Source organism: Phalangium opilio, unplaced genomic scaffold, assembly GCF_054372755.1.
Source record: "Phalangium opilio isolate 3A_F unplaced genomic scaffold, DU_Popi_V2 ptg000070l_1, whole genome shotgun sequence".
Lineage (NCBI taxonomy): Eukaryota > Metazoa > Arthropoda > Arachnida > Opiliones > Phalangiidae > Phalangium > Phalangium opilio.
The window spans coordinates 10,457,143-10,481,869 of record NW_028324182.1 but is presented as its reverse complement, the minus strand read 5'-3'; the positions used below and the strand labels follow the sequence as shown (position 1 = coordinate 10,481,869).

The 24,727-nt window shown below is 37.4% G+C and overlaps 3 protein-coding genes across 4 annotated transcripts; 1 reads left to right on the top strand and 2 right to left on the bottom strand.

Moving 5' to 3' along the window:
• Window positions 1-2,957: 2,957 nt before the first annotated feature.
• Window positions 2,958-5,014, bottom strand: LOC149661552 (uncharacterized). Its single transcript, XM_089843789.1, has 3 exons — window positions 4,994-5,014; window positions 3,130-4,762; window positions 2,958-3,091 (listed from the first exon to the last, which is right to left on the bottom strand). Exons 1-2 carry the CDS (start codon window positions 5,012-5,014, stop codon window positions 3,311-3,313), a joined length of 1,473 nt encoding a protein of 490 aa, XP_089699915.1. The 3' UTR covers window positions 2,958-3,091; window positions 3,130-3,310.
• A 177-nt stretch (window positions 5,015-5,191) lies between these two features.
• On the bottom strand, window positions 5,192-7,137 carry barc (RRM1_TatSF1_like and RRM2_TatSF1_like domain-containing protein barc). The gene is made up of 7 exons (XM_089843087.1): window positions 7,008-7,137; window positions 6,659-6,884; window positions 6,428-6,596; window positions 6,149-6,351; window positions 5,916-6,085; window positions 5,667-5,853; window positions 5,192-5,590 (listed from the first exon to the last, which is right to left on the bottom strand). The coding sequence occupies exons 2-7, from the start codon at window positions 6,818-6,820 to the stop codon at window positions 5,240-5,242; spliced, it is 1,242 nt and encodes a 413-aa protein (XP_089699213.1). The 5' UTR covers window positions 6,821-6,884; window positions 7,008-7,137; the 3' UTR covers window positions 5,192-5,239.
• Window positions 7,138-14,301: 7,164 nt separating this feature from the next.
• On the top strand, window positions 14,302-22,199 carry LOC149661550 (nuclear receptor subfamily 2 group E member 1-like). Of its 2 annotated transcripts, none has more exons than XM_089843085.1 (8): window positions 14,302-14,676; window positions 16,563-16,644; window positions 20,261-20,279; window positions 20,349-20,490; window positions 20,581-21,044; window positions 21,111-21,408; window positions 21,479-21,628; window positions 21,701-22,199. In XM_089843085.1, the coding sequence occupies exons 1-8, from the start codon at window positions 14,616-14,618 to the stop codon at window positions 21,967-21,969; spliced, it is 1,485 nt and encodes a 494-aa protein (XP_089699211.1). In that variant the 5' UTR covers window positions 14,302-14,615; the 3' UTR covers window positions 21,970-22,199. The 2 variants fall into 2 exon arrangements, with proteins under 2 accessions (XP_089699211.1, XP_089699212.1); XM_089843086.1 differs by having other exon boundaries at window positions 14,305-14,676; window positions 20,596-21,044.
• The last annotated feature ends 2,528 nt before the right edge of the window (window positions 22,200-24,727 follow it).

Here is a 24,727-nt window from a genome sequence, read left to right as displayed (position 1 = left end):
TTCGCGAAGGTTGGTAATTAATTACTAATTGTCTTCCTAGATTAGTCTATATTTTCAGTTAAATTCAAATCTTCAACCGACGTTGGAAAACTCTTTCATGGTTCGCGAAGGTTGGTAATTAATTACTAATTATTTTCCTAGATTAGTCTATATTTTCAGTTAAATTCAAATCTTCAACCGACGTTGGAAAACTCGTTCATGGTTCGCGAAGGTTGGTAATTAATTACTAATTATTTTCCTACATTAGTCTATATTTTCAGTTAAATTCAAATCTTCAACCGACGTTGGAAAACTCGTTCATGGTTCGCGAAGGTTGGTAATTAATTACTAATTGTCTTCCTAGATTAGTCTATATTTTCAGTTAAATTCAAATCTTCAACCGACGTTGGAAAACTCGTTCATGGTTCGCGAAGGTAGGTAATTAATTACTAATTGTCTTCCTAGATTAGTCTATATTTTCAGTTAAATTCAAATCTTCAACCGACGTTGGAAAACTCGTTCATGGTTCGCGAAGGTTGGTAATTAATTCCTAATTATATCCCTAGATTAGTCTATATTTACAGGTTAAATTCAAATATTCAACGGACGTTGAAACACTCGTTCATGGTTCGCGAAGGTTGGTAATTCCTAATTATATTACTAGATTAGTCTATATTTACAGGTTAAATTCAAATATTCAACGGACGTTGAAACACTCGTTCATGGTTCGCGAAGGTTGGTAATTCCTAATTATATTACTAGATTAGTCTATATTTACAGGTTCAATTCAAATCTTCAACGGACGTTGGAACACTCGTTCATGGTTCGCGAAGGTTGGTAATTCCTAATTATATTCCTAGATTAGTCTATATTTACAGGTTAAATTCAAATTTTAAATGGATGTTGAAACACTATCATTCATGATTAGTAGAGGTAGTTTCATAGTTTATCCATAATACAAAGCTTCGTATCTTTTTTCTTGAAAAAATGTGTTCTTCTTGTTGCTACCATTAAAGTGAATCATAATACCGCTGAAAATAAACCTGTAAACCTATGTTTTAATAAAAATTTCTCTATGTGGTTTGCCCCCAAGATCGCGAAGGAAAGTGGGGAAGTTCTGAATAGGAAAACATTTAGGCCGAAAGAACAACTCGCGTTATTTCAGTTAAGGGTTATCTATAGTTACCCAAAAATAAACCAGTTGTTTTCGATTAATTTCACGTTAAATATGGTTATTTAAGTTGAAATTAACGGCTTATCTTCTTTTACTAGTGTTATTTCAGTTTATTATACGTGTTTGAACAAGAAATTCTCCTTAACTGCAAACTTTAGAGGAGTGACTGTTTGACTTTTGCGGAACAATCACTATTTTGCCCCAAAACTTTTAAACATCGCTCCTTTTCAATGGCTCTCTTTTAAAAATGGGAAAAATGCTTTTAAATGACAATTTTATTAATGGTAAGAATTAAACAGGAAAATGGAGGCTGGGTGAAAGATAAGTGTAGTTTTAATTTTAATTTGTTAGTTTAATTATAAGGTATCCATGATTTTACCCAAAATATTCCTGTTTTGGGTTTAATTCACATAAATTATACTTGATGAAGTCTAATTTAACGGCTTATCTTGTTTATCTTGTGTGTATTTAGATTATAATACAAGTTTCAATAAAATATTAACTTTAATTGCAATTACCCTAAAATTTTATTGTATAGGCATTTCATGTATTTTAACGATCATTATTATGATCATTAATTTGAAAGTGAAATAGGAAACTACTGTGGCTGTACGAAAAACTTGTGATGTTTTAATCTTAATTTGAGCGTGGTTCGTTAAAGTGGATTAAGCTTAAAATTTATTAGAATTTTTTACTCTAATTGCAATGTTTAGTGCAGTTTAATATTTTTTCACATATTCAGTTTTTAACCAAAAACTTTTGAACTTCGCGGCAATTAATGTACATTAAAGATAGTTTAAATTAACTTAAGTGTGAAATAGAAAATATTGGGCTTTACCAATGGCTTGGGTATATAGTTTTAATCATAATTGAAGAGTTTATTTTATTTGAGCTTTTATCCAAAAAATGTATATTTTGGATTAATTTCACGTTAATTATATTTAATTGAGTTAAAATTAACGTAGGACTGTGTTTTGGCAGTGTACGTTTAGGTTATAAAATGAGTTTAAATGTATACTTCACCTTTATTGCAAATATAGTGGAGTTTTCCATTCTCATTTTACGCTTAAGTTTTGAATTTCGCGCCTATTAAGGTACTTTGGAGATAATTTAAATTAGCTTAAGTGTGAAAGAGAAAACATCGGGCTTTACCAACGGCTTGGGTAGATGCAATCTTAATCAAGAACACCATTAAGAGTTATCTGATTTTTCATCCAAAAAATGTATAATTTGGTTTAATTTCACGTTAATTACACTTAATTACGTTGAAATTAACTTGTCGTCAGTGCTCATTAAGCTTATATAATGACTTTTAATAAATAATTCACCTTAACTCTAATGTTTAGAGGAGTTTCTTTATAATTTCCAATATATTGCGTTCAATTTTTATCATATCCTGTGCTAGGTTTGTGGTAACATGGATAAAGAATGCGCGTGAGAAAATTTGTTTTCACTCTATATCTCGAGCGACAGCTTATTCTGTATATACTCTGTTACAACATCGGTTGTCAGCACGCGCAAAGCTAGGTTTCTATGTAATCTAGCCAAGCGCGTGCTGACAAGAGACAAAAAACTTCAGGATCTTCAGGATTTAAAATCGTTTAAAATTTCCTAGCTTTAAGCGTGCTGACAACCGATGTTGTAACAGAGTATATACAGAATAAGCTGTCGTTCGAGATAGGGAGTTGCCGATCCTATAGCGTGAAAACAAATTTCCGCACGCGCATTCTTTATCCATGGTGGTAACATAAAGATTATCTATACAATATGTTAATATTGATATGTTAATAATAGATATGTTTAGCTTGAATACCAGTAATTAAATCAAATACCTATTCAATTCATAGCAATTCAAACCAATAAACAAACGGCAATGTGGACTGTTGAAATAGCAAACAACGTAACCCTCCGTTTCTAACGTGGTTACATTGAGAGAATCTGTGATGTAAACATGAAAATTATTTGATATGACTTACGTAACATATCTTATAAAATTATGCCGTTTATCATTAATGTAAACTGGAGATGACATATTTTGTGCTTAATAACGATAGGAATAATTGCTAACAATTACGAACACGAGCTACAGGCATAGTAATATAATTTTATACAAACGGCGTTTAATATTTCGCGCCCTTATATCCAATTCGGCATAAACTAATAAAGTAATGTTGGCGCCATCGCGTTAAAACTTAAACATTCAAAAAAGAGCCTTGTCCACGCACCGACAGATTTGTCCACGCACCGACCGATTTGTCCACGCACCGACAGATTTGTCCACGCACCGACAGATTTGTCCACGCACCGACAGATTTGTCCACGCACCGACAGATTTGTCCACGCACCGACAGATTTGTCCACGCACCGACAGATTTGTCCACGCACCGAAAGATTTGTCCACGCACCGACAGATTTGTCCACGCACCGACAGATTTGTCCACGCACCGACAGATTTGTCCACGCACCGACAGATTTGTCCACGCACCGACAGATTTGTCCACGCACCGACAGATTTGTCCACGCACCGACAGATTTGTCCACGCACCGACAGATTTGTCCACGCACCGACAGATTTGTCCACGCACCGACAGATTTGTCCACGCACCGAAAGATTTGTCCACGCACCGACAGATTTGTCCACGCACCGACAGATTTGTCCACGTAACGACAGATTTGTCCACGCACCGACAGATTTGTCCACGTAACGACAGATTTGTCCACGCACCGACAGATTTGTCCACGCACCGACAGATTTGTCCACGTAACGACAGATTTGTCCACGCACCGACAGATTTGTCCACGCACCGACAGATTTGTCCACGTAACGACAGATTTGTCCACGTAACGACAGATTTGTCCACGCACCGACAGATTTGTCCACGCACCGACAGATTTGTCCACGCACCGACAGATTTGTCCACGCACCGACAGATTTGTCCACGTAACGACAGATTTGTCCACGTAACGACAGATTTGTCCACGCACCGACAGATTTGTCCACGCACCGACAGATTTGTCCACGCACCGACAGATTTGTCCACGCACCGACAGATTTGTCCACGTAACGACAGATTTGTCCACGTAACGACAGATTTGTCCACGCACCGACAGATTTGTCCACGTAACGACAGATTTGTCCACGCACCGACAGATTTGTCCACACACCAACAGATTTGTCCACGCACCGACAGATTTGTCCACGCACCGACAGATTTGTCCACGTAACGACAGATTTGTCCACGCACCGACAGATTTGTCCACGCACCGACAGATTTGTCCACGCACCGACAGATTTGTCCACGTAACGACAGATTTGTCCACGCACCGACAGATTTGTCCACGCACCGACAGATTTGTCCACGTAACGACAGATTTGTCCACGCACCGACAGATTTGTCCACGCACCGACAGATTTGTCCACGCACCGACAGATTTGTCCACGCACCGACAGATTTGTCCACGTAACGACAGATTTGTCCACGTAACGACAGATTTGTCCACGCACCGACAGATTTGTCCACGCACCGACAGATTTGTCCACGCACCGACAGATTTGTCCACGCACCGACAGATTTGTCCACGCACCGAGAGATTTGGGTGGAGCTCAAACTATTTTCCTACTACAAATTCTATGTTTCATACTATATTTTGGAAGAAACGACCTTTGGAAGCAACGATCTTTGGAAGCAACGGGCTTTGGAAGCAACGAGATTTGGAAGAAACGGGCTTTGGAAGTAATGATAGCCACCCGTTTTTTTGGGCTAGTAGTGGAGGTGTCGCCATCTATGAGACATTGTACGAACTAAAAATCGAAATGTGTTTTTTACGCTAGTAGTCTACGTGTCGCCATCTATGAGTCATCGTACGAACTAAAATATCGAAATCCCTTATTTTAGGCTAGCAGCAGTTTCTAGCCTTTGAGTCTGTAAACTTATCTAAGAATTTAGCATCAACTGCCAACGCTATCATAAAAAAAAAAGTATTTTAATTGAATTGAATAACATTTTATAATTTTCAATCGATATTAATGAAATGAACTACATGAAAATGATATTATTTTTATTAAAATTAAAAATGGAACAAAAATTATGTTTTTTCATTCTTGATGATATCTTCTTCCGACTCTTTCTGATCACTTTGTTCAGTTTTAGGTGAAGTAACTGTAATATTCTGAGGCGTTTCCGTGGCAACCGATTCTTGTGCTGAACCCTTCTCAGCATCTTTTCCATTTTCCCCTTTTTCCAAAAAGTCATCCCATTGTTTCAACCTCTTCTCTAATTCTTCTTCCGTCTCTTGGATCTTGAATTTTGCTTTTCCATCCCAAGCCTCGGCAGTTAATCTTCTACCAGCAAACCACCGTCCATTCATAACTTGAATGCACTGGTCAGCTTCCTCATGCTCTTTGAATAAAATAGAGACCACGCCTTCTGGATTTCTCTAATTTAAAAAAATAATCCAAAAAAAAAGATCACTTATGGAAACCCTTATAAAAAGGGTCAAAGTTGAAACTTACATCATAAACCACAACTTTCTTTACTTCTCCATATTTGGAGCATTCCTCTCTGACATCATTTTGATACTCAAGAATTAGAGTTGCGTCATGGTCAAATTCAGATGGATCAAACATATTTTTGATGATGACGGTTTTTTCACATTTTAACCTTTGACCTCTTAGTAAATCGGGTCTCCAATCAAATAATCTAAAGAATAATTAAATTAAATTAATTTTAATTTGTTTTAGAAATTGAGATCTGTGCAATACTTTTCCAGTTTTTTCTTCTCCTTTTCTTTATCCTTTGGTTTCTTCTTTTTAGGTTTTTTAGTGGGGTCAAACGCTCCTTTAAGTTGAAATTTCGCCCTTTCTACGTGTATTTCTTTATCCTTGTATCTCATTCCATCAATAATGTCCAAAGCTAATTCAACTGATTCAACCTTTCAAATTCAATCAAATCATTAAACACTTTCTATCCAAATTAAAACCAAACTTAATCTTACTTTGATATAATTACATAATCCATCACCCTTTAAAGTTCCATCTTTGTTCCTATACAATTTAATCTTAAACTGATTATTGGTTAAATCCTTCATAATCATCCCACATTTCCCCATCAATTCTAGGAACTCCTCTTCCGTTGTATCTAAAGGTAAGTTACTGACGTAAACATTAGTATTATGGGCATCGTCAACTTCAAACCAGGCTGAAATGTTTCAAATACTTTAATTTTTATCACTGAAATAATAATACTTTATTGAGCCAAGTAAAAAAAGCCTCACTGGGTTCATTAGCTTTTCTTTTTTCCCCAGGTTTCCCTTTTTCTTGGCTATGTCCCGGTGTTTGTTCAGCAACTGCTGGTAATGCGGGTGGTGGTGGAGATGGAGGTGGATTTTCTTTCTCATAATTACCATAATTGGCTTGATAAGCAGCTATAAAATCTTCAGATATCTAAAATGCGATTTAACTTTAGTTTAATTGACTAACAGAATGAAATAACATATTTTAATTACTTTCGGGAACCATGCTTTCTTATTAAAATCCCACTCATATTCTGTACCATCATTTGGATCAGTATAAACATAAGGGTTTGCTTCACCTTTGGCTTTGCTTTCTGCTTTAAGTTTTTCTAGAGCTTCAAGAGCTAACTGCTCTTTAAAATCCTCATCCTCCATTTTTTATCAGTTTAATTAAAGTGAAATTTTATGATTTAAATTGAAATTCAGAAAATTTCTTGCCCTGGAATATTTTTAGATCAATAAACCCTAAGCCTTGGTCATATGTTATAATCTTTCAAATTATTCATCAACACCGTTAAATTTCATATAAGAAACGTGATAAATGATTAAAATACTAACTTACGTATAATATTAAAGCATTATATATTATTATTTATGGTTATTTTACAAATTTAAAGTAAAATAATAGCAAACGCATACGACACAGTAAAGGTAAACGGCTGAAACAACACTAGTCATAAGCAGACGACAGACGGCGCCGCGCCAGAAACATTTTTCCAACCATAGATGGCAGCACAATCGGCGAAAAAACAAAAATTGGCTCGAAATTCGAATTTGAACTATCCATGCGTGAATTCTTCCGAAAGTCAACGAAAGTAATATTTGTGATATTTGAAAGTAAATTCTTACCGCAAAAATATTCTTTTCTAGTTCACTGATATTAAAAATATATACCTACCCAAAGACCTCAAAAATCTCAAATAAATTGTTCTTTAACCATTAAATATGTTTACATTGACTTAGAAGATTCCATTACTTGAAGTTCCGAGACGAATGACCTGATTTTTCAAGCGTATAATCACTGAAGCGTCTCACCGAGGAGTGAAATGAAGAGTCATTAAAAAACTTAAGATACCATCTCGTCCCATTCGCTTTCTTTCCTCCTCTAATAACCACAAACAAAAGTTGCCAGGAGACATCCTCGCTTGTACGGTACCTTACCAAACAGTTCTTTTATTATCGTTATTACGTACTTTATTTTGACAGCAAGATAAGTACGATTAAAATAAGAACAAGCCCAACCCCCTTTCAAGTGAAATTAAAATTACTTTACCCCAGCTGACACCGAGACCTAACCACGAAGCGAAACTGTAACAGTTCTAGAGTACTACATAAAACCAGGAAGATTCTCAAAAATATTACCATTCTAACATTTAAGTTCCAGTTGTAAAGAAGCCAAAAGAGAAACTTCTTCGTCAAGATGATTAAAGTAAAGTATAATCATTGAATTTGGATAAAGTAATCTCTTAAGTACTTGAGTGAAATAAGTAATTTTACCTTCTTAGATTTTAGTAGCAGTTTTGGCCGTGGCCTTTATGGTAGCCATTACAAATCCGACTGTAGAAGCTGGTCACCATCATGGACGTGTCAGTGTTAAAGTATGGCGTGGACCATCAAGTCATCATGGCCACGGACACCACGGTCATGGATCCGCCCCTTTTGGCTACTACATCAGTCAACCCGCGGAGGAATCTAAACCTCACCACCACCATCACCATGGTTAAGTCCAGATTTAAGTACTTAAATCGATTTGAATAAGTAAGCCAGTGACTATACCATCTTGAAGACCGAAGGACAATAACCACAAAGGGACAATTTTATGCCATTATTCGGTACAAGAATGGTACGATATAATTGTTGAATTCATAGAAAAAAATATAAAAAAAAGTTAAAGATGTTCGCGTTGTACAGAAAATAAATTTTCTACGTTATTGTTAATCCGAATATGGTGGTCGTTCAATAACGAATTTATTCGATGCTTGCAAGAGTTTTAAACTATAGTTTTGTCTTCATATTCAGCTTAATACATTTTCCATCCCATTATGAAAAGATTCCAGGGATAAGTACTTCAACTGGACGCGTTCATTTAAGGTAAAAAAAATTGGGAGAAAATCAAGTAAGATCAACAATGGGACATCCCAGGTGCTTTAAATTCCTAAGCGATGGTTTATATAATATAACAAGAGACCCGTAGGAGTTTAGGTTTAAAAAAATTAAGTAAAAATGGTGGTCACCTATAATTTAGTTAGGTTTGTACGTACCCCCGCGTACGACGCTTGGCTTTTCTTAAATCATCAAAACTCAATACCCTTTTGCGGTACGCAGTTGACAAGCTGATTTTTTTTTATGTTCTCTTCGCCACTCAAGAATGAATATAAAAAATGGTGGTAAAAATGACACGGGCAGCACGTGTGCTGACGACGTTTATAATATACGGTATACCTAAGGATTGCGTATCGACATTTCCCACGCCCTCAACCATGCTCCCTTAGGACAGGACCCATACGACATTCCTACGTATAGGGGAGTGATCATTGTGATTCGAACAAGAATGAGTGAGCCATCACGATTTAAGAGAGATGTTTTTGAAAGAAGATTTCGAGGGGTAAACCACTTCCCTGATTAAATACGCTTAAGAACAGTTTAACTTCCTTGATTATTTTTGATTCATGGTCCATCTGTTATTGTTTAAGGATTTGATAGCCTTTAAAGTAATAGAATCAATTATAAAATATCGAAGAAACAAACCTTTCTTTCAAACATCTCGGGTGTCATTTGAGTAAAACAATTTTAGCATTATGACCCATTGCTTAGTCCATCTTGTTCACCATCTTCACGCCTATCGCATGCAGGTATATTATGTGGACTTTATAGCTTTCAAATTCGTATTTTAAAAAATGTTGGAATGAAAGAGAATCTGGCTCTCTCTATCTCTCTCCCCCGTACTTTATCCAGTAGCCATCAGTCGATGTCGAACCCAGACATGGGTGGCTGATAACACCGTACTAAGGTAAGTATAGGTGTAGGTGACATCAAGGACCCAAAAGGACCGAAACTTGGGTTCCAGTTAAAGAGACAGAACTTTACTTGAGGATCTTAAGCGAGTTAGAATACGTTTACAAACTTATTACAACTAACAGCAACTTGCATTAAACGCTTTAAAAATTAATAAAGTTAAGAGACTTAAGGAGTATCACCAAAAATTACAATGAAAAGTCATGACAATTTGCGCCACATAAATCCAGTCTCTCGTCGTTAGGTTCGAAAATTCGTATTTACCATTAAATGAGAATTTCTCTATAAACCGCATAAGGTCCTGAATAGTACCCAAAGCTGCAAAGCATGTTGGGACAATAGATCACCTTGTGACCACACCATTCAAAGATGAAAAGGGAAATTTTTACGCTTTTTTCTTGCTTTAAAAATCAGGCACAATGTATTGGGAATAATAATAATAAAGAAAAAATAACTGGAATTTGGAAATAAAATGGTTTGAAAATTGAAAAGAAAAAATATTTCGGCTTCCATTTTGAAGAAAATAACTAAAAAGAACGTGGTTTTTTTTTTTCCTTTACTTGACAGAGATAACATCGAAACGTCGAGTGACATTTTTTCATCACCAATAGTAAATTTCCGAGACTTTTCTTAGGGACTAGACTAGAATTTTATATATTGAATGCCCGAATTTCATATTTTTATTGTATTTTAGCTAAAATAAGTTATAGAATTAAATAGAAAGACTTTTATGGATGTGTAAAAGTATTTTCGTAAAATATTTTTTTTCTTCTAAAAAATATGTCAACGGGAAAAAATTGAAGGCGAGTTTACCTCGAGTACACTTGGGTGTCAAAATCAGAAACACTCTCGAAGCCGTGCCTATACTTGTCGGCTTTTGGGATCATAATTGATTTTGAAGATGATCTTTACCAAGGACCAAAAAATCTAGTCTATTCAAATTCTCTGTCAAAAACCGTCGTGTCGTGGCGGGAGGGATAAGTTAAATTAGTTTAGTTTTCGGACACGCATTTTGAAAGAGAAAAAAAGCGTACTCCTAAGCATTAGAGCAATTAACTAATTAATTTTTAATGAAAGGGGGTTGTTAATAAGCTAGTTCGTTACGCGGTTAGCATAATAAGGTCTGGGGGGTCAAACTCTTCAATGATTTGGGCGGACATTTTTGAAGGGGAAAGAGAAAATTCAAGGTTGACATTAAAATGTAAACAAAAAACTTAGAAAATTAATTAATGTCATTATTATCATACCCGAGGGGTTAATCACTCCCAAATTCTTTGTACATGGATTACAGGTTGTTGTTCCTATCAAAGGTAGGACTTTTAACCACTAAAGATTTGTATGTAGGTAAATCTTAAGCCAGTAACATGACCTCTAGGTTACAAACACCATTACGGACGTTGACCTTCGGGTCAGTATCACTCGTGTTCACGCGTTGGCAGTGGTCATTATTGAACGAAATTTTCAGGTAGAGTTTTAATTTCAAAAAACAATCACGAAGTACGAGAGAGAGAGGCAAAAAAATGTGGAGGGGGATATTTTGATTATGAATAAATCTGGTTTGAATCGTTACCCATCACGTCACCTGGCGCGACGTATCCGATTTTAAATAGAGGGTAAATCACTGTATGGAACTAGAAAGAAGCTCCATATATGGATGCGGTGGCTACCGTCTAGTTAATTAGGGGGTTTCCCAGCGTGATTCTGCAGACGACGTTCATAGGATGATCCCATAGCTAGAGGGGGATTTTGAGTCTATTAAATCCGGGCGAGTCACGTAATAAGTCGCCGCCAAAAACCTTTCCCCCATCGTCCATGCATAACGCCGACAACCGACAGCCTTGCTTCTAGAGCTGCTCCTATCATATATAGAAAGAACAAAACTCTGGTCCGTCATTCACAGCTGGTACGGGTTACAATCGGTTCCCAGGAGGGTCAGGTCAAGAGAGGCGAGGGAACGCCGTCCGACGCGTCGTTTAGGAAGCCTGGCCATAACGCCACAATTTGGATATCAAAAAACGAAAAAGGATGAGGGGTTTAGTAATACGCCCACTCGCTTCGACAGATTTAAAGGTTACAATTAAAAACCTAGGTCTGTAAGAATGAAAATATAATTACTCTAAACATCACGGAGATGTTATGGTTTTTGAAACGCTAACAATTATAGGCTATTCTTTGAAGGCGACAGAAAGCCACCGTCATAGTGTATTGTTGACGTTTCCACATTTAAACGATTTAAATTTAAATTTCTCAAAGACTTTTACGAGCTAACCCGAAGATGTAAACTGAAAATTACCTTTGATTCCAAAAGGGAGGAAGAGTTGATTTGGAGTCCAATTATCCATACCTACAACCTTGCCTTTATACCCCCACCTACAGCAAAGAAGTTTTCCCAAAGTTCCCATAATCCTCAGCGTTTGTACGGTAAAAAGAACATTGACAATACCATGCTCTCTGTGTCTAAAAAATAGAAGCTAATTTGTTATAACTAGCTTCAGAGGTAGGGGGGGGGGGTTGTTAACACGCGCGAGGTACTCTAGTAGACCACCATTGTCGCAAAGATCGCCCACGAATATTACTACTCCCTTTCACCCATTTCCTCCAAGATTTAAACATCTTAATTTCTCAGGCTCTGGTTGGTGTAAACAGGTGATGTATTATTTTCTACAAGGCTAGAAGTAAAATAACAATGACCAGGGCAGAGATATGACACACACGTGTTAAAAGCGTCTCACTGTTCAATCCCTAAATTAACTCTCTGGTGCCTTCTATTCAACAACTTAACCTTCAAAAAAGGCTTAAATATTAATAGAAAAGAGGGAATAAAAGGCGAATTTCCGCCCGTAAATGTCAAGTAAAATCACGAGGGAAATCAACCGACGTTTATTATCATTACCATCTACGCATGGTTTTCTATTGAAAAATACCCATAGAATGCCCTACCTATTTGACCGAAGAAAAGCTACTATTTATTCCTACTCTTATGAATATATTTAAGTAAATCATGAATAAATTGTGAAAAAACATCATATGAAGCAGTATAGGTATCTATAATAATAATTTACTTATTTGTTATTATTTATATTCTTGGGAGAATTGAATAAACTTGGCTTCTAGTGAATAAGCCGTTCCTTTTAAGGACTATTTCAAAGCTAGGTGTGTCATAGATCAACCCTACCTTTGGTAGGCCTGTTATTTACGTTAGGTATGAAGTCAGGATGAAATAGCATTTAGTAAACCTAGACTAACCCTAAACGCGGAGATCGGGAGTTGCAAGAAAAGAGGGTTGGGCCCCACCCTAAAACTAATTGGTGGTCCAAAACGTCCGGGGGTCCAAGTTGACCGACTTGACATATTGCTTTCTGAAGCGCGTGTCTTTGCTGTAGTTACCAATGGCTTCGAATTTTGTATAAACGGATTGCGGTTTCAAAGGTTTCAAGAAGCTTGTGGAAGTTAGGTAGGGATGAATGGGAGATCCCATCTCGAGATTTGTCTTTTTCTAGAATCTTTTCTTAGCTTCGTTCAACAATTTTCCAAATAAGTCGAAATGGGTTTGACCAAGGACGAATGATACTCTAGAGGGACCCACATTTGAAGAAAAAACCAGACCACCGGATTGGAAAATGGGATAAAAGTTATCCTCAAAGGCATTACCCACTAAAGCATTATTATTCTTGAAATGGGGTGGATTGTCACCGAGACTAAGTAATTTAAAATGGTAAAAATTGCTCGGTGGTCGAACTACTCGTTCAATTCTTGGAAAAGGTTCGGTAATACATGGTCTCCACTAAACGTGATTTTGTCCTTTCCACAGTTTTCAAGCTTTGCCAGGCCGTTGGTGAGTCAAGAGATTGCAGAGAGAAAGGCTATTCATTCAGTACTTGACCAACTTGAGTCCCTGCAGCGAGCCTGACAACACTGCACTCAAGTTTAAAAATAATTATAACTTGAAAGATCTAATAGGTTGGTACAACTATAAAGCGGCTACAAGTTTCCTAATTGGTACACGATCAATGCAGAGTTTAAGAAATTAAAAAACATAAAAAACTTGAATGGAAACGTAAAGCATCGATCCAAGACCAAGAAGGTTGTATAGTACTATACAACCTTCTTGCCAAGACGATCTGCATTTACTTTCTTAAACTCTCTACTACAGAAATAACCAGGCTTATATCTCACAAAAGCTAGAAAATGTCCATGGCAAATTAAGAGGTGAATTGTCAAAGAAATCCCACAACAAATGTTCAACAACAAAAATAAAAAAAACCCCAAACTTCTGAAATTTCAAAGCAACATCTTTTTGTAAACAAGTTATTTTTTGGAATGATTTCAAATGACTTGACCCGATGGGGAAAGTCGTGAAATTGTATTCTAGCTTAATTCTCAAGCGTACGAAAATAAACTAAGAGCTATTCTTTTGTCTAAATATAATCCGACATGAAGGGTGTATAAATATCTTTGCGATTAAATCAATGTCAGTATTAGTGTTAACAGCTGGCAAAATTATTACCCTATTATTCACATAATAGTAAAAAGAGTCCACGGCAAATTAAGAGGTGAAAGGTCAAGGTAGAGATAAAAAAAACCCAGAAATATGCCAAAAATTCCAACTTCTTGAAAGTTCAAAACAACATCCTTAAAAAGGAAGGTGTTTTTGGAATCATTTCAAATGGTTGGGCGTGACAAGAGCCGTCAATTTCGATTGTAGCTTCTTCATATGCAAGAATAATACCAAAAGTATTGTTATTATTCAACACTTATAGCTGGAAAAAAATCCATTCACTAGAGATGACACGGATCTCTCCTCTCTTCCGAGGCTATACTCTGGACAGCTTGTTACGTTTGGTGTGATACTAGAACCCGCAGTAACCAATCGGGATCTACGCAGTGACTCTCGGGTCCCTCCTACCATTGTAGGATACAAGCTCGGTGGTGGTTACGGCCCGGGGCCCTGGCGTTTGTTAACTAGTATATTTGCCCCTGTTCCCATCCTAACCTCTAGCTCTCCGACTAATAGCGTATTTTCTATAAGGTGTTGGTTTACCCGAAAAAGATGATCACTTGAACGTGGATTCTTTATCGAGCTTGTCGTATTTTTAGTACTATCCAATTACTTTAACATTAACTCTTAATTGTGATTAACATTAAAGAGGATTTCATGCAGTTATTCCATATGAAAATGGCCGATTCTTTACAGCCAAAGATAAACGGAACATCAAGTGAGTTCATTTTAATCTTTATAATTAACTTTAAGTACGATTAAAATTAAGGTTTTAGGATTATTAATAAATATTCTGGACTCATTTTTGGGAGGTTGGACGTAGTAACCAAAGTTATATACAGTTTTAAATATCGGTTTATCTATATTAGAAATTTGGCTGCGTCTAACCTGACTAAAGAGAGAGCCATTGTCAATTTGGTTGCAATTTAGAAAGGTTCATTTAAATCTGTTGAAAACTAAAACTAATACAAGAAACTGTAAGGCTTAGAGTTTTATCAGAAAAAGCCGGTTTTATTTTACGATTGTCATATAGTGAAGATAAATGAAATTGATTCAAACTTTGCAACTTTGCAACTTTGCTTGACAAAGGTTCTTGAGACAATGAGAAGTTAGTTAAACCAAACCCAAGGTTAAACCTGAACAGGAAAACATTTTGTCAAGCAATTTTAACAGTGTTGTCCCGTACGGGTAAGGGAACACTTTTAAAAGTCAGGGAAATTAAATGTGGGCGAAAATATCAGGGAAAGTTAGTTTGATTTCTGTGGCGAAAGGTTTTTGAGTTTTAAAAATTCCATGTTGATGTTGATCATTTCAAATCAAAACCTTTGGCCTGAAAAGGTCAATGTGTGGAAGATAGTGGTAAATAGTCAGGGAAATCATGGAAAGTCAATAAGGAATTTGAATTTGAAAATTCAAATTGTGGCTATCATTTTCAATGAAACCCGTTAAAAAAATTTGACAATGAAAATACTTCGCAAATATATTTGAATTAAAGATGGGTATAGTAAAAGGATATGACAGCTGCAAAGAAATCATGAAGATCCTAACTTCCCGCGGATTTCATAATTAAATCTGTACCGGTATTGACCCTCTACATAAATAATATGGCACCCAAGTGTGGGAGGATATTGGTTCACGGATATGACAGACCACTAGTATACTCCGGTAGGTTTCACAGGGATCCCGGTATGGGCGCGTGATCAAGAGAGCGGGAAATTTTGGCGGGAAGATGCGGCGGAAACGATGGGATGCTGCATGCTCTTCGTCCGTTTAATAGCGTACGTTGCATCTTCCTTCGCGCTCCGTTACATCTCGCGTTTAGATCAGGGTACCAGGTGGTCATTGGTCAGGTGCCAGAGACGAGAGAAGAGTAAACTCACTCTCGGGAGGTAAAGGTCAAATACGCGTGACGGCGGATATGCTATGAAAAACGCGTCGATATCAACCCAGAGTTACAACTGATACAGTCAAAACTAGGAGCTGTCATTATACTATCTCCATGTGTGTCTTTTAGAATGTCATAAACGTTTTATCATGAATTAGTTCTGTTTTCCATGAATATTGAACTGAGGTAGAGGAGCTCTTGGCTTGAGGGCTTTAGTTTAGTCCATATTTGGATAGAAAACATTATTATAGCTAGTGGGTATGGACAATGATATATGATTTGTGAGTTCAATTCAATCGCAGTCTACAACAGAGACTGAAAATCTTGTAGTTCTGTTCGATTCAGACAAAGTTACTGGCAACCCTGAAGAGCAGTTATAGAGTTAAAAAACGCAGGAGGAAATTTCTCTATAGTCCCTTTATTCAAATGGAATATATTCATGTCTATCAAGTATATCACAAACACATTTCTGTCAGAAATAAATTAGATTATGAGGGAACTTTTGTTTTACGTCAAGCACCATTGCATTCCCGTTTATGAAAACCCCAAACCAACTGACATTTGAAGCTAAAATAAAATATAACACAAGTGTTTATTAATGGAAGTTAATCCCAAAATTGTGTTTGTAGACGGTGGGAAAATGAGGGACACCTAAATTGTACCAGTATCGCTAACAAGCTGTTATTAACATCGAACTAATTTTAGTTTATTTTTAACAGGTCGCATTTTATTGGACATTCCGTGTAAAGTTTGTGAAGATCATTCTTCCGGAAAACATTACGGCATTTTTGCGTGTGACGGGTAAGATTTGATTATCTTGACTTACTGACTTATAATGAACTCATGGCCCAAATCGGCTTAGCTAGAAAGCTGGAAATTTGCAGGAACATTACCCTTAAGAAATATTTTTCCAATCGGCAGCCATCTTGAAAAATGGCGACCATAAATGTAAAGAATCTTCTTTATGAAATATCGTTGATTGCGCGTTTCAACCGATTTCACTAACATTTATTACAATAGTTCCCTATATCCTACCCGAATAGTCGCCATCTTTCAAAATGGCGGCCCGAATAGTATTAAAAACGTAAATAAATAAACGGGCAACACAGGGTATCTTTGCTGCTGTACACGTATCAGTCATAAGTCGGACAAACTTTGGTCCAGTGATAATTTCCAATGGAAAAATGGCCACCAACTTCAAACTTTACCTTATGCCTTATTCCCACTTGGTTGTAAAAACTATTTTGCCTCTTAGAATCTGATACCAAGTACCCTCTAGAACAGGATCGTATACTTCTGTCTGCATTATTTAAAAGAAAAAATAACCATTTCCCATAATTTAAGGCGTCGGAATAAGCGAGAAAAACTGGCATTTTGGGGTAAAATAGAGTGCAATAGAGTAAGGGTATATTCAACTCAGAAAAAAAATAAATATACGACAGCCGGATTATGTAAAAATCGGTGAATAAAAAATAGGATAGATTATTTTCTAGGCTACACCATCAAACCGTTTTAGAGGGATTAATAATTCCGAGCTTAATCTCGCCACTTCTGAATTTCTCTTTTCATCTATTTTTCTCTCTCTCCTCTCTCTCTTTCTTTCTCTCTCTCTGGATCTGTTCAGCATCCACGAGGGATCCGTGAAAAAATATATCTAGCTGTTTTTAAAGGAGTCTCTCTCTCTCTATCCTGTCTCCATTTCCGAGCAAAAAGAGAGGCAGAGTTCCCAGATGTTAACTCGGAAAGAAAATTTTTCTCCGAGTGTTTACAATAACCCCCGGCAAGGTTTATTCACTAGGATTTAAGCCAAAATGTTTACCAAGATGAGGTTGCATTCTTGTTAAAGCTACAGTGACTGCTAATGTCGGTAAAGGTTAAATGCAGGGATGAGTTTCCGAGCATAGTGTAGTTTCAGGGTGAAATAGTGTAGATTTCGTTGCAGTCTGAGTTTGCTTTTGGGGATGAGAGAAGGAAGTGTTTACCCGTGTCGTGATGAAGAAGGCGAGCAAGTGATAAATGTATTATTTTACGTAATTAGATATGTATGATGACAGAAATATTTTTATATTAATTATGTTTAGAAGCAACTTAAGAAAGGACACTTTTCTTAATAAGTTGTATTAAACTGATACAGTTAATTGAGAAGTTGAACCATTATCAGTTAATTCCAAAGTTGAACCATTATCAGTTAATTCCAAAGTTGAACCATTATCAGTTAATTCCAAAGTTGAACCATTATCAGTTAATTCCAAAGTTGAACCATTATCAGTTAATTCCAAAGTTGAACCATTATCAGTTAATTCCAAGGTTGAACCATTATCAGTTAATTCCAAAGTTGAACCATTTTCTGTTAATTCAAAAATTTAAATATTATCAATTAATGCAAAAGTTTAACTATTATCAGTTAGTTAAAATAGGACAATTTTATGGATTAAAAGATATCACGCTGTCGCAGGCTCTATACGTCATTGTACTTGAACGTGCAAAGAGTGGTTATAACTAGAGCGTTTAAGAAATAGTTACGGTGGCCTAAGAAGTAAACATTATCACTCGCTAGACATTATAAAATTAGCTACTACTGAGTCAAGATCGTGGAGAAAACTGCGTCTGAAATGAAATCGGGTTTCATTTTTCGCTGAGAAAAGTGACACAAAACGTCCCGTCAAAAATCACCTCTTTTTAATGCCCCGTTGGATGGTTGGGTTCTGATCCCGATGGTCGGAGTCGACTATGGATGGATAGGACTTGGAGTCGCGTTGAAGGCATCGCCCTTATTCAGCGACTTTCCATTGAACGGATCCAATGGAAGGCGGCTTTACGTTTTTATATTGTTATACTGTACATTCTACTATATACTTTTTTATGCCAGTATCAATGAAACCCGGCCAACGTCGGGATCCTTAAAAGCCGCGTACAAAACGGGCTTCGCCAAATTACCATTTTAGAATATTTTGGACCCCTAACTCGAAGCCCTCCGGGGACATTTTCCATGATAATACCCACGGGTCGATCTGTTCCGATTGGTCCATTCGCACCCTTCGCTAATTTCGTCTACCAATAGGGTGACGAGAAGGATTGATTTCTCGCGTATAAAGACTCGGAATGCTGCTCTTTTCATATTATATCATTTTATATTTGAACTAAATTGATTTTTCATAGATTTATATATAAATAATTTTTTATCCATTTCCCATCACATCTGTGATTTAATTAACAAGTTATATAACCTATAAGGATCAATGGAAAAGGTGGCAAATATTATAGAGCTTAGGTCTAGCCGTCTAGTTCCAAATCTGACGTAACGAATGTTACTTCTAAGGGGCGCCTTTAAAACTGTTTACTCTGCCGCACACCAATGCTCAACGAGATGCCCCATCGTCAAACTGTTTTTAGTTATAAATTCACTAAAGTTTAAACACTGTCTTAAACAATCAGTATTCCGTTGTTGCAGTTGCACGTGCATAAAACCCTACTTTCTAATTCAATCACCACGAGAAATAGACGAATCAGAATCTCAGATACAATACGTGACTCTTAATCTAACATACTGCGTCATTCCGTTCTGTTTTTAGGAGCGATTTTTTCTAGGCTGCATGAGGGGAACACAGCTGAAGTATGATAGCCTAAATTTAAAAGGAATAACTAAAAGTATGGTGCGGGAGAATCAGTAAAAATTTTAACGTCAGTGATGCTTATTATTTTCGAGAGCTTGTCCTTGTTCCGACACCCCGCGCGAATTGGACGGTAATACACCATGCTCCAAAGAGGTCCCTGTGCCTGGCTCGACTCTCGTCACTCGAATCCATTTACTAATGTTCCCGTATGGATTTTTTCTTACTTCTCGATGGTCCTTGGTCCAACACCGATCCCGTCACATACAATACCCGCGTATGATGGTTCTATAACCATATTCATTTAGAGCCTTGCTTTACCCGAAAAATCCGATTGAAAACTGGTTGGAAGTTTTGGGACAAACCAAGGTACTCAAATATTATAGTTTAACGGTTGGGCAAGCCAAATTTTACGGGATATACTCTGACATAATGTTTAGGAGCTAAAAAGCCGAATGTAGAAGAGAATGGGTCGCGTCGTTCCCTCAAACCGTGCATCATGGGACTCGTGTTATTTTTTCAACCGTGAAATTTGACTACAGTTTTCTTATGAATTGTCATACGAACCGGGTTATACTAAATACGGGTACACCCTGCCTTTGCTGTTGGTTTAATCTCTAGGTGAAAAAATATTAAATAGAAAGGCACTCGGGGACGTTACCGATCTTCCACTTAGACGCTTTTAGACCTAATATAGTCGCGTATGCTAAGAATAAATCCCGCTTCGATAACTTCATTGTGTATTTTTTCCATTTCGATTATAACTCTATATACGACTAATAACTTTTCGCTCTTTATATTTTCAGATGTGCCGGTTTCTTCAAAGTAAGTTTTTTGTTATTACACCGTATGTATGGAGAGTAGATTTAAAACGTTCCATTTTCCCACGAATAGCGTTCGATTAGACGCAATCGTCAATATACTTGTAAAGCACGGGGTACCGGAATCAACGCATGCCCCGTTGACAAAACTCACAGGAATCAGTGCCGGTCTTGTCGTCTAAGGAAATGCTTAGGAGCCGGAATGAATAGAGATGGTATGATCAATGTTTTAAAGCGTATTAGGTTGATTGCATGACGCAACTGTTAGTCTCTTGCAATAAGTTTGGCCACACGTTAATTAACAGTCATCTATCGCGTAGCCGTTCAGCACGAACGTGGACCTCGTAGTTCAACGCTAAGAAGACAAGTAGCGGTTTATTTAAAGGACAATGCCCCATCAGCTCTCAATATGCTGGCAGCAGGACACCCTTACGCCCATCACGCTCCTGCCTTGATTCACGCGCCACCACACCACCGACATCTTATTCATCATCTTATGTTTCAACAAGCTCAACAATTACAGGCCCAACAACAACAACAACAACAACAGCAGCAGCAGCAGCAACAGGCGGCTCAACAAGCCGCTCTAGTCAATAGGGTCAGTCCTAGTTTGAGCGCCAGTTCCTCAACTGCGGAACCACCCAGACAAAGGACACCGGATGGGTCTTCGTGCGGATCTAGCGCTATTTCAACCGCATCTTCAGTTAGCCCGACATTACCAGCGGTACCAATTCCCAGACCACCCATTATATGTCAACCGTTACCTAAAGTAATTGATAAATTTTGAAGTTTTTTTAATAAAATTTCACAAAGTGATAATGGCCATTTCTCATAGTATCCACACGAGATCTCAATGGCGGTACCATCTCTTCCACCGGCACCTGTTTCCGTACCTCCTTTACAAAGTCATCCTTCGCCGCCTGGCGTTTTGGGGACTCAAACTGACGTCTGCGAAATGGCGGCTAGGTTACTGTTCACCAATGTCCGATGGATTAAAAGTATTCCCGCCTTCACGGCACTACCCATGTCCGATCAGTTATTACTTCTCGAAGAAGGATGGAAGGAATTATTTGTTTTAGGAGCAGCCCAGTTTCGGTTGCCTTTAGAAGTGGCTCCATTATTAGCAGCTGCCAGTAAGTATTTTGGCCAAGTCCTAGATGTCATTGGTGACATTTATTGAGACAGTCGTTTCATCATTTTCAGATTTAACTTCGGAACCCTCGTCTTCCGATAAAGTTGTAGACTTGATGAAGGAAATCAGGAACTTTCAAGAAATCATCGCCCATTTCGAGCGTTTAAAAGTGGACGTCACGGAGTACGCCTGTCTGAAAGCGATAGTGCTTTTCAAACCCAGTAAGATTGTACCCTTAAAAGCTTTGATTCATAGCGTTTTTCACACCGATTAACCCTTTCGATCCTCTTTAGCTTTGCCAACAACCGGCGGAGCGGAGATGAGGGAAATACGAGAAACAGTTTCGATCTCCCATTTACAAGACCAAGCGCAGCTAACCTTGGGACAATACAACCGTAACGCCTATCCGAATCAGCCCTCACGCTTCGGGAAACTCTTGCTCATGTTGTCTGAACTGAAAACGGTCGGAAACGATACTATTCAGCTTTTCTTCCGGGGTACTATCGGCGGTGTTCCCATCGAGAAGTGTTTGAGCGATATGTACAAGAAGAACGATTTCTAAAAACAAATTTTTAGGTCGTGATGGACGTCACAATTGTTACGAACTATTAGACCGTAGTTGTTTACTCTAATCGGAAACGATTCTCAACTTTTCCATTACAGATAGAGTCTTATCAAAACACGGTATACTATAGTGTATATATGTATATAAATCTACAGTTTGCGTTTTATCATGAAAGTTTTTATGTAATAGACTTAATAAAAGTAATAAAATAATATAATTTTTTGGAATATATGCATTTTAATTGAATTAAATCTGGTAGACTTCGAAACAAAAGACTATACAAATTACGTAAATATCTAATCGATGTTTTTCATGATAGTTGAACTCTAACCTCCTAGTTGGCGAACGAGGACCAGTGAACCACCTCTGGTACAGTGTTAGTACTTCTGTACGCGTTGACGTACGGGGTTCGAAACAGGAGTAGAGGGTGCGTGCGTGGAAGCATTTTGTCGCGGCCGGCTGTATGAAAAGCAAGCTCTATTGTCACTTACCCTAAGCTAAGCCTAAACGCTAAACGCGTAGGGGTGGCGTATGCATTCGAATGCTAAATCCCCGCATTGAAAAGAAACGTTGGAGGGAGGCGTTTTTAAAAGGCCAAAATGGAGGGTTGGAAATTTGTCCGCGCGGTTTTTGGGATCCATGCAGGGACCATTCTATCCCGCCCCTGTCATTTTGGACGTCTTTGTCGCTATGTTTTCATTCTTCAGCGGGACTTTTAAGGAGATTTTGATGAAGTCGGCCGTACAATGCCTTTCCGCGAGTCATCGAGGGGTGGCGGTGGGGCGAACCATCCATTTTTGCCTTTTCATCGCGCGGTGCCTTGAAAAATATCCCGGATTTTGGCTGGAATACCGAGAGAATGGACACTAACGCGGTTTTTCGCAACAATATCCATTACAAAATTTAGATTTCTGAGTAAGTAATCCACCCCTCTCTTGGAAAAGTTAGGTTATAGGCATTTTTGGCTTCTTACCCAAAAGCTGTAAGCAAAAGTACCATACCAAGAGATCAAAGAAGGTTTTCTTGCGCTATCTGCACCGAACCGCGTATACAAAGGGTCTTGGTTCCCCAAAAATCAAAAAAAAGAGGAAAGGCATGTGTCCTTTTTGGGGGTAAAGAAATCACATCCTATACCGTTACCTCCTCATCCATCGGTAGGACATTTTTCTTTGACTAACAATAATTTCTCCTCTAAAAATATAAGGTTCCTAAAAGTTGACTGGATTGAGAAAAACAACTTTTCGGGTGATTTAGATATAAAAAAGAATTTTTTAGGGGTATCTACTTGATCTCTTATGACAAGTCTAGCCTTTCACCAGTTTTTGTGGGTCTTTTTTTAACCAATTGTTATTCTGTTGTTATTTTCTTATTTGTACTAGAATTACTTTTTTAAAAAAACTCAACCAACTTTGTGACGTTTTGTTTTAATTGTATCAAAATAAATTTAAAAAAAAACGTACGTATTTATAAATTCCAAAACCCTCAAGAAAAATCATTTAGAGAAATGAAAATCACTGTCTAAAAATTTTGCCTTTTATATTTGTAAATCTAAATCGGAAGGGGAAAAAAGAGCTAGAGGTTGTCAAGGTAGCCTGTCAATTTTCCAGTCAAGGGATATCTGCCTTATTTGTCCTCATTTGTCAAACGCCACTAATCCTTTAAAAGAAGCGAGAAACTAGCTTCGACCCGCGCGGGGAACTTTATGAAAGGAAGGGGGTATAGACTCTGACAAAAATACAACCGCCACTCCCGACTTCTATTCTCCATCCCCAAAAAATCCTTTCCATGGTACGCTAGTCCAAAGTCCCCTTTCATCAATGGTTAGAACTTAGAACCAAGGGTAACACCGAGAAACCTTTCGGGGGCCCATATTTCTGACTATTGACTGCAATCTGTAGTATCTAAAAATCGAGAAACTGAGCTTCTTACGAACGAATTCAACGATTTTTTTCATCAATCGAACTGAAATGGAAGTCTAGAAATGCGGATCTTCGGCTTGGCTTCGCTTTTCGAGGACCCATGGAGGAATCAAATGGGTGTTAAGGTGGTCCCTTCATCCGTGAGAAGAAGCTGTTTAGTCCAGGTAGGCCTAAAGATCCCCGGGGACTTCATCCTACTTTTGTCAATTGGGGGAGGGGGTAGGAGGTGGACAATCAGTGTACTGCTTCCATAGCTATTGTCATCTCGAAACCTTACGAGAATCGTATAAACTCCCATCCAAAGCGGCCGGCGCGATTTAGTAAAATATATATTTGCACAAATAGAGTCACTTTTTTTAAAATTTGTGAAATATTATTTTATCTTCTTCTAGGTAGAATATGTATAATCGAGGGGTTGATCACTTACTTGTTTAATATAAGTTTTATTATTTTGATAAAAAAAGTTTTATTATTTTGATAAAAAAAAGTTTTATTATTTTGATAAAAAAAGTTTTATTATTTTGATAAAAAAGTTTTATTTTTTTGATAAAACGTCGATTATTTTGATTGTATTGATAAAATCGTTATTAAATTCATTCTTTCAAGAAGTGTATAATTCATCTTTGACATAGTGTCATAATCATAAGTAAACCAACTCTAACCTATATGAACCACTTCCCAAAATAATTTAACTCATCTTCCTTCTTCATTATAAATCACTTCCTCCCTTCTTTGGTCGAGTCATACAATTAGAAAAGGCGCCTGAATGTCGACCCACCCACCTATCCACCTTCATAAAGGTTACGATAAAAAAAATAGCCCCTTCCCCTTCAACA